This window comes from Fragaria vesca, linkage group LG7 (assembly GCF_000184155.1).
Source record: "Fragaria vesca subsp. vesca linkage group LG7, FraVesHawaii_1.0, whole genome shotgun sequence".
NCBI lineage: Eukaryota > Viridiplantae > Streptophyta > Magnoliopsida > Rosales > Rosaceae > Fragaria > Fragaria vesca.
Genome location: NC_020497.1, coordinates 2,177,766 through 2,187,538, shown reverse-complemented (window position 1 = coordinate 2,187,538; position 9,773 = coordinate 2,177,766). Strand labels below are relative to the sequence as shown.

Genomic DNA, 9,773 nt, shown 5'->3' with positions numbered 1-9,773 from the left:
ATTTGGACTTAAACACATCTGTCAACATTACGGTCAAATTCATATTGAACATGGATTGAATAACAAGAAGCTTAAGTCTTTAACTCAGTTTCAGAGAAGTAATCCAAGTTGTATATCAGTTGGATTACATAGAGGTTCATTACATTTAACCTGAATTGCATTCGAATTAGTATTGTGATAGGATTATGCTATGCAGTTGTTAACATTGAGTACAATAAAGATTTGTTATGGGATTGAATCCGGTTTGTGATCACTATATAAAGGAGGTTAAATCCCTGTGTTTTTTATCGTTTTGGCATTGAGTTTTGGCATTCCCATAGTGCTGCTTGATACAGAAACATAGAAGACCTGCATCCATTTCTTGTTTGTGTGCGCAACCAACCCAGAAGTTCATCACAATGGTGTCATCGTCAAAGATAGCAGTCAAGGCAGATTGGAGATCAAACGAAGATATGTTCCTAGTTCATCTAGGATAACTTAAGTATACAGAATGTGTTGAAGTGTTCTTTAATATATGCATGTGTGTTTGTCTATTTATGGAATAAGATCCAAACTTAAATTTTAGATAACTTTAATAGGATTTTGAAAACCATCTAATAAGATCCACTTAGGCATATATCTAGACGATCACTACAGTGGTTCTGTTTTTGGGACATGGTAGGGTTTGAAATGGTTTATTCTTTTTGTTCTTTACTTCTTTTAGACTTTATCTTTTTGGCTAGTTAGTAATAAGATCGCATTCGACAATAGTTAATTAGAATATGTTTGTCTGCTTTTGCAGCTTAGAATAAGGTTGGCTGATTTTTTAGCTTAGAATAGGGCTGGCTGCATATTCAGCTTTTTTGTGTTCAACTTGTATTATGGGGTAGCTTGACACTATGACGTCGTTATTAATATGATCGAAGCATGACTCCTTTTCATCAAAAAAAAAAAAAAAAATTAAACAATTAGAAAAGCACATAATTCTGGCATTTATTGTATTTATTGATAGCTACACGGTCCATCCTTCTATAGCTATTGCTTCTTCGGGCAAATTGGGTAATCGCCTCTAAATACTGGTGTGGGCCGAAATTCCCAACATAAAGCTTTGTTGTCGTTGAAAGCGGCAATTTTGAGGGTTCTAATGTTTGCAATTTGGGAAGGGATTCTCCCAGATAATTGGTTATTATCCAGACCAAGGGTAGTAAGTGATTGTAAATTACCAAATGAAGGAGGAATGCTGCCTGATAATCCATTATAACTTAATATCATAGTGTGGAGTGCCTTTAGATTACCAAGCTCAGCTGGAATTGGTCCTGAGATCTCATTCTGATCCATAATCATCTGCACAAGAGACGAAAGCGATCCGAGTTCAGGTACCAGATGTCCAGAGAGTTGGCTGCCGATCAAGAACAATCCGATGACCTTATTTTGTGAATTGCAGGTGACGTGTGCCCAACTGCATGGGTTTGGTTTTCTGGCATCCCAAGTCTTGAGCACGTTTAGAGGATCAGTTAAGCTCTTCTTAAACGCGATCAAAGCATCTTTCTCTGAGAGAGGGTGTGATCCAGGAATGAGACTTGCGCTTAGAGTTAGAGCCAATAGGATCCAGCATGTTGTCGCCGTTGTCATAGTTGATGCTCTTAGCTAGCTAAAGAGTGTTGATGCATAGGTATCAGTCATAAGCACTGAATTTATATATGTAGAGATGGCTCCAAAAGGGAAACAAATATTTTCAAAATCCACCACACATTATGACCTATATAAGGATCGATGATAATAAATGTATAAATGTATAATGATAGTGCCACAATTGGCGAGATTGAAAACATAAATAGGTTCAATGGTCTAAGTTAAGAGTCAATACATTAGACACTGATATTGGAGTGAATTGAGAAGATGAAAAATCTGTTTAAAAACGATTGTGGGGAAATTATTTTGTGCTTATCCATTAATTTTTTTATTTTTTCTATTTTTGAAGGCTAAAAAGACCGTTGTACGCCCGTGTATCCAATATTTACATAACTATCCAGTACGTATTCGTTGTGTTTGCTTTAGCAGTAACAATAAAAATATAAAAAAATAAAAAAAGGCAAATTGGGCCTAAGCGGGCTAGCGGATTGTACAGTGGTGGGCTTTTTCAGGATGAAGGGTCCCACCTTCAAACGAAGAAAAATGTAAAATTAAAAAAAAAAAAAACAAAAAAAAAAGGCAAACTGGGCTATAAATTGATCTCCCAGATGGGGAAATTCAGAGGCCATGAAACGCGTCGTACCTGGAAGAACTACAAAGCAGCATCCATGAAAATATGCATGACTCTACAGCGAACTTGGAAATTTAATGGAAATTTCCATGTTCATACTTCATTGATTGATTGCATTAATTTTCTTGTACACCAAGTCAACTTGTGAGAGAGCAAGTATGAAACTGAACATTCTTCAATGGGCGATTCTGGGGTCTGCTTGACCCCAGTCGAACAAATGCATTGAAAAAATTCATTATTCATTTGACAAAAAGTCATTATTTATTGAATTGATGGGATATAATTAACTTGAAGAATGAACACACGGTGATGGATAGAACATTTGTTAGGTATGTTCATACCTAATTGAAAATGAACATTTGTTAGGTATGAAATTTAATTTGGCAGCTGTGTAGAGGATGTAGACATGTTCTGGGTTTGCGAACTTTAATTTTTGTACACATATTCGATTAGAGCAAGTTAGCCGCAAGTAATGCTTAGTCGTGTGTAAAATCAAGCCTTGAGAAATTTGTGTGCCCTCCTTGATAAATTTTCCTGCCTCCTCGCTTCTGGTCTGCTTCATTTTCAATTTTGCATCAAAAAAGTTCCAGTGTTAGCACCACCAATGTCATCAGTCGAGTGCAGAGACGAAGCGGCCTCGATCAAATGGCGCAAGGGTGATTTGATCGGGTCCGGGGCTTTTGGCCGTGTTTACATGGCCATGAATACTGAATCCGGAGAGCTTATTGCTGTTAAAGAGGTCTATTTTACTGTCTAATTTGGCTGTCAATCTGGATTTTCTTAAATTTTGGTTGGTGCTTATCATTTTCATTTTTGCAATGATTTGGCTTTGGCGTTATTGGAATATTGGTAATGGTATCGGAGGGGTTCTCCCAATTGAATCCGGAGAGCTTATTTGCTATTAAAGAGATCCAAGCTTAGCATTGTCTTAATTTGTGCTGTCTGATAAGCAATAAATCCTTTCAGTATTAATTCAGTAGATTCATATCAGGCATAATTACATAGCTTGTAACTGCAAATCCCAGAATTGCAGCTGTTCATCCTTCCTTATATGTAGGATCTAAATTGTATAGCAGCAATGTATATAAGTCTGTATCATGTTAATGAGAAATATCAAGCAAAAACATTCTTACCAATTCTCCTTTACGATCTTGGGTGTCAAGGTTCTGGTTGGTTTGGTTTTGTTCTTTTGACTTGATAGTATATCTAGATTTAGTTCTTATATATGGTTTTAAATAATTTTTAGTTGTGTTCTTTGTTTTATTACTTAGTCAATTTAATATTGATTTGGCTTAGGTGTTGGTGTTGGTGTTGGTGTTGGAGTTTTTTGACAACTAATTTCAGACCTTTCTGTCATGAAAGTTTTGGTTCTGCAGTTTGTCATATCAGTTCTTCGATGCATAATTTCTTAGCTGGTTTCGACTTGCTAATTTGCTGTTTTGATGCCATGTAGGCTCATACCAAGGTGCTTCAAGAAGAAGTGAGGCTTTTAGAAACCCTGTCTCATCCCAAAATTGTTGTGAGTGGGAGTTAATTTCTTGTATCTATCTGTTTTAACTGTGATGACTTGAAGTGTTCCACATTTTTGACCCAGTACTTGGTTGGTTTTGGTTTCTTAGAGATGTTTGGGAATCGAGAGGGAGGAGGAGGATGAAACTTTGACTATGCTGTTGGAATATGTACCCGGTGGATCCATACAATCACTATTGGAGAAATTCGGACCTTTCTCTCTTCCTGTAAGCTTTTTGTCTACTACTTTTTTTTAACCGTCCTGAATGCAAAAGTTATAGAAAAATCAGATATGGTGTGGTAGTCCCTTGTTCTGTGTTGGTTATGTTCTTCGTGCATTTCGGATCTGAATTGTTGAGCAGGTAATAAAAAGATTCACCAAGCAGTTGTTGCTGGCACTAGAATATATACACATAAAAGGAATCATACATGGGGATATTAAGGTACTCTCTGCCTTACCTGCTAGTGATGTAAAGCATGTATAAAGAATAATGTCTGAAATCCTTCTCCTAATATTTTCGTTGTGTAATCATGTATAATATGTACTGCTTATAAGTTTTCAGGGAGCAAATATCCTTGTTGGTAGTAAAGGGCGCATTAAACTAGCAGATTTTGGTACATCCAAACAGGTGCTATGAGTTGGTTTATACATTCCCTTACATTTCAATTGTACAAGTGTAGTGTTCATTATGCACACCCCATCTAATTGCGAGGTGCATTATTGCAGGCAGCCATTTCAGGTTCAAAGCCTATGAGGGGTACGCCATACTGGATGGCTCCTGAAGTCATTCGTGGGACTGGTCATGACTTGTAGGCATTACTTTGCCCTTATACCAGTGACTATATGCTAGGCATGCTTTTTGATGATACAATCAGATGTAGTTTCATTTTGTTAATTTGACTTTGGGTAACATAGAGAGATCAGCTTCTTGATAGAGTGAGAAATTCACAAATAATCAAGGTAAAGAGGAATTGGAGTAAGAGATATTCTCCAAGAACAGTGAATATGAAAACAGAAAGTGATAATTTAAGTGTGCCAGAAGCAAAGAAATAAGTTCTTATAACTCTAATTTCGATATATTATCTTGCTAAGGACTGCTCTGTAGGAATATAGTTTGAACAATAATGAATTTCAGCTTTTCCTTCTCTCATACTAACTACAGCAGGTTCTTTCTATGTAATTATTTAAGGATCCATAGTAAGATTGATTGATATATGAAAACATGTGATTTGCTAGCTCTGCGGATATATGGAGCGTTGGATGCACTGTGATTGAGATGGCCACTGGAAATCCTCCGTGGAACCAACAGTTTGAAACGGTAATCATTCTATGTACTGATATCTTCATAGCAATGTAAGAAAGTTCTGTCACAATTGTTGTACTAATGGCATGTTCCTTCAGATTGCTGCTTTCTTTTACTGTGTAGGGACAAGCAAGTCTCATCCCCCAATCCCTGAGCATCTTTCTTCTGCAGCAAAAGATTTTCTTCATGAGTGTCTGCAAAAGTATGCTGTTCTTGCTGATAATCGTTCCAGATTGATCACATCTCCTAGATGTGTGTGTGTGTGTGTGTGTATTGAGCATTTCTTATCTTGGTCATATGATAATGATGTAGATTTTCATTTTCCAACTACTTCTTTATTTGGAGTTTATATTTGCTGTTGTGTAATGGTAGGGAACCAACTGGAAGGCCATCCGCATCTGAGTTGCTTAAGGTAAATTGTTATTGAAATTTGTTAAAAGTTTTATTTTTCTATAATGGAAATGTTGTTGTGTGCAATATTTATATTACTAAATCTATTTCAATGGGGAATTTGTGTTAATTGTGGCGTTGTCTGCTAGTAGCGTCTAATCTAATATTAATTCCAAATATCTTCTTTTCAACTTCTTATATTCATCTGTCTTCTCTATCAATTGCATGCAGCATCCTTTCTTAACTGGGAAAGAAGCGGAGTGTCAGAATCTTTCTCATTCTGCCGTCATGGTTGGTGTTGAATGTGGTCATTCAACTTGTTATGGTTATGTCACTATTTTATTGTTTTCTTCACACACATGGAAATTTAGTGGCACTTAATTTGCTATATTGAAATTGGAACTACATTCCTGTAAATGGTATGACAAAGTTATAATTCCCATCATGAAACAGGAAGTGGAAGTGGCATCCTCATTTTGCCAAACAGATTCTGATGAAACTGATAGCATGTGGGACGACGATGCAAACTCCAATTCTGTATCCAATACAGCTAGTGGCGGAACTAGAAAGTTGATTGAGGAGGAAGCCATTAAACAAGTGTTTACAAAACTTTCTAGATTCTTTAGGCTGTCGAGCAGAATTACAAGAAATAGATCGGAGAAGGGTGAATTCAGCTATGCATCTATCATGGTGGCCACACAGAACTTTTCTGAGGATAAAAAGATCGGACTTGGGGGATTTGGAGCTGTTTATAAGGTGACTAAGGTTTAGATAATGAAGTCTTTATTAATTAAACAATTAGAAATTTTTGGAGTTGTTTCTCCTTATCCTTCTGTTTATCCATTCAGGGGAAATTGGTGACCGGACAAGGCATAGCTGTGAAAAGACTTTCAAGTACATCAAATCAAGGAGATTTGGAGTTTAAGAATGAAGTGAGATTCCTGCGTGAACTCCAACATAGAAACATTATTCAGCTACTAGGATTTTGCATTCATGGAGTCGAAAGAGTTCTAATATACGAGTACATGGACAACGGAAGTTTAAACACACATTTATTTGGTGGGGAATACTATGACTTTTATCTTTAGTAATCACCATTGACTTCAAGTATATGTTCAAGAAATGATATCTCTGTCACTCTGTGTTATCTGATGTTGTCACAGGTTCATCCAGTGACTTGCTGCTAGATTGGAATAAACGTTTCAACATAATTGAAGGAATTGCTCAAGGATTGGTTTACTTGCACAAATACTCCAGATTGAGAGTAATTCATACAGATATGAAAACTAGCAATATTCTACTTGATGCACAAATGAATCCCAAAATTACTGATTTTGGTATAGCAAAAAGTATTGCAGATGATGAAGAGACAGTAATGACTAATACAATTTGGGGGACACTGTAAGTAAACAGTTCACTACTAATACAGTCAGTTTTGGCTGGTAATACTTGTATATATGTGTGCTAAATGGTTTCCCTTTTCCCTTTGTTGCAGGGGTTACATGCCTCCTGAGTACCAAATGACGGGCATCTTATCCATGAAAACCGATGTCTACAGTTATGGAGTGTTAATGCTTGAAATCATAAGTGGTAACAAAAACCGCAAAGCTGACGGCAACTATTTGGTAGAAGATGTATGTGATTTACTGCAATTTTTCATGATTCTATATTTCTTGTTGAAGCTGTAAGATTCAATCACCTGTTATACTGATTCTTTTGTTTATTTATCAGGCATGGCAGCTATGGCAAAAAGGTGCAGGGCTAGAACTAGTGGATCCAAAACTTGAAGCTTCTAGTATTAACGAAGATCAATTGTTAAGATGCATCCATGTTGGTCTGCTGTGCACGGAATTAAATGAAGATGATCGGCCGACCATATCAGATGTGATATCTATGTTGACAAATGAAACAGTGCCTTTGCCTAAACCAACAATGCCAGCATTTTCTAGGCCAGCATCTTCTTGCTTCATGAATCTGCCTACTGGAAATGGAGCAGAAACTATGTCCATCAATGATTTATCAATAGAACTAAATACTGTTTAGTCCATATACTTATAGTCTCTCGACGTTTCAATCCCTAAACTTCTAGTTTCACCTGTTTAGTCTTCGTACTCCTAATTTTCAGCCAGTTGGTCCATTCCGTTAGGTCTCCATCCGAAACAGTCAATCTTAATGAGGGGAGATGAGATCAAATTCAACACTGATATATAGAGTCAGGAGGGCCGAGTCAGGAGCATAATCATTAATTAATGTTCTGTTGTAATATAAAGTGAAAAAGGATTTGAGAGTGAGAGAGTTTTGATGCAGACAAAATGGTAAGTCCTTTATTCATCTCATATGAGGTTTATATACAAAAGGCAAGTAATGAATAGTAATCAGTTACAAAGAGAATGAAATACCATTTATTCTCTTAATCACTATTAATTCCTAAATAGCATAACTGATGCACACTAATGGAGCTGACATGAATAGCCATATTTACAACACTCCCCCTTTGATATTTGATGTCAGTGTGTTGGTCTTGCTTTGTCATTTGCCTTCAAAAGCTTGTAGATTGATGAAGTCTACCCATTTAGAATTTATAAGTAGGTATTGTATCTACGAGAGGAATACACTAAGGTTGCTACACCAAAACCTTGCCACGGTAAACCCAATGGGAAAAACCCGTGGTCGAAGGAAAAAGATGAGCAAATATGTATATGTCGAATCAACTCATCTTCAAGATGTAGTGAGTGGGTTGACCATACCAAAGATGTGCCTCGTTAAAACCTTACCAGGTAACAAAACCCAGTGGGACAAAATATACCTGGGCGAAGGACAAAAAGAGTACACGATAGTCAAGTGGGCATACTTCAGGATACTCCCCCTGATTTCGACTCCCCCTGAAAATTACATGTTAGGTAATTCAGATAATTTACGTAGACCGATACATTTTGTATGCTTCTTGAATGTAGACTTTGGCAATGACTTGGTGAAGAGGTCTGCACGATTGTCTTCAGATCGAATTTGTTTGACTTCAATCTTTTGATGCTCATGTTGTTGTTGATTGAAGAAGAACTTCGGTGAAATGTGTTTGGAGTTATCTCCTTTGATGAATCCCATCTTAATTTGCTCGATACAAGCTGCATTATCTTCGTGGATAGTGGTTGGTTCATCAGTGGTGGAATGCAGTCCACATGCACTTCGAACATGCTTTGTGATGGCTCTCAACCATACACATTCACGTACTGTTTCATAAAGAGCTATGATCTCAGCATGATTTGAAGAAGTAGCAATAAGGGTCTGTTTCGTAGACCTCCAAGAAATTGCAGTATTCCCAATGGTAAAGACATAACCTGTTTGGGAACATGCCTTATGCGGGTCAAATAGATAGCCTGCATCAGCATATCCAACAAGGCGTGCATCATACTGAGAATCAAAAGGACTTGATCCATTCTTTGATGCGTAGGGATAGAATAAACCCATATCTGTCGTACCTCTAAGATAGCGAAAGACGTCTTTTACACCATTCCAATGGCGACGTGTTGGCGCTGAGCTATATCGAGCTAGCAAGTTCACAACAAAAGAAATGTCTGGTCTAGTACATTGGGCCAAGTACAACAATGCGCCTATTGCACTTAGGTATGGTACTTCAGGTGCCAATATCTCTTCGTTATCATCTGCAAGACGAAACGGGTCTTTCTTAGGGTCTAGACTTCGGACGATCATGGGCGTGCTTGAAGGCTTTACTTTATCTTCATTAAAGTGTCTTAACATCTTCTGGATGTAGTTTGATTGATGGAGCAAAATACCAGTAGCACGGTGCTCAAGTTCTAAGCCAAGGCAATAATTTGTTCTCCCAAGATCTTTCATTTCGAATTCTGATTTCAGACGCTTAGCAGTTTCCTTGATCTCTTCTGGAGTACCAATCAGGTTCATGTCATCGACATAGACCGCCACAATTGCAAATCCAGAACTTGTTTTCTTAATAAACATGCATGGGCATAATTCATTATTCACATATCCCAACCTAATCAAATATTCACTTAGACGGTTATACCACATCCGTCCAGATTGTTTCAATCCATAAAGTGAACGCCTCAAACGAATTGAGAGCGTGTTCCGTGGTTTAGAACTATTTTCATCAAGTATCTTGAGTCCTTCAGGAACTTTCATGTAAATCTCTGTATCAAGATCCCCATAGAGATAAGCTGTTACCACATCCATTAACTGCATACTCAGTTTCTCGGAAACTACCAAACCGATAAGGTAGCGGAGCGTTATAACGTCCATTACGGGAGAATACGTCTCCTCATAATCAATCTCAGGGCGTTGAGAAAATCCTTGCG

General features: G+C 37.3%; 2 protein-coding genes across 2 annotated transcripts; one reads left to right on the top strand and one right to left on the bottom strand.

Annotated features, from left to right (window-relative positions):
- Positions 1-1,014: 1,014 nt before the first annotated feature.
- On the bottom strand, positions 1,015-1,611 carry LOC101296332 (somatic embryogenesis receptor kinase 1-like). The gene has a single exon (XM_004308194.1). The coding sequence runs from the start codon at positions 1,609-1,611 to the stop codon at positions 1,015-1,017; it is 597 nt and encodes a 198-aa protein (XP_004308242.1).
- Positions 1,612-2,846: 1,235 nt separating this feature from the next.
- On the top strand, positions 2,847-7,488 carry LOC101296046 (G-type lectin S-receptor-like serine/threonine-protein kinase B120-like). The gene is made up of 15 exons (XM_004308193.1): positions 2,847-2,981; positions 3,696-3,761; positions 3,862-3,978; positions 4,114-4,194; positions 4,315-4,380; positions 4,479-4,561; positions 4,989-5,070; positions 5,154-5,257; positions 5,428-5,467; positions 5,677-5,736; positions 5,899-6,201; positions 6,294-6,504; positions 6,609-6,846; positions 6,941-7,079; positions 7,177-7,488. The coding sequence occupies exons 1-15, from the start codon at positions 2,847-2,849 to the stop codon at positions 7,486-7,488; spliced, it is 2,037 nt and encodes a 678-aa protein (XP_004308241.1).
- The last annotated feature ends 2,285 nt before the right edge of the window (positions 7,489-9,773 follow it).

Coding starts and splice junctions, on each gene's coding strand:
- LOC101296332 (XM_004308194.1), bottom strand. CDS start 1,611: ATGACAACGGCGACAACATGCTGGATCCTATTGGCTCTAACTCTAAGC.
- LOC101296046 (XM_004308193.1), top strand. CDS start 2,847: ATGTCATCAGTCGAGTGCAGAGACGAAGCGGCCTCGATCAAATGGCGC. Junction 3,762..3,861: donor TGTCTCATCCCAAAATTGTT/GTGAGTGGGAGT, acceptor TTGGTTTCTTAG/AGATGTTTGGGAATCGAGAG. Junction 4,562..4,988: donor CGTGGGACTGGTCATGACTT/GTAGGCATTACT, acceptor GTGATTTGCTAG/CTCTGCGGATATATGGAGCG.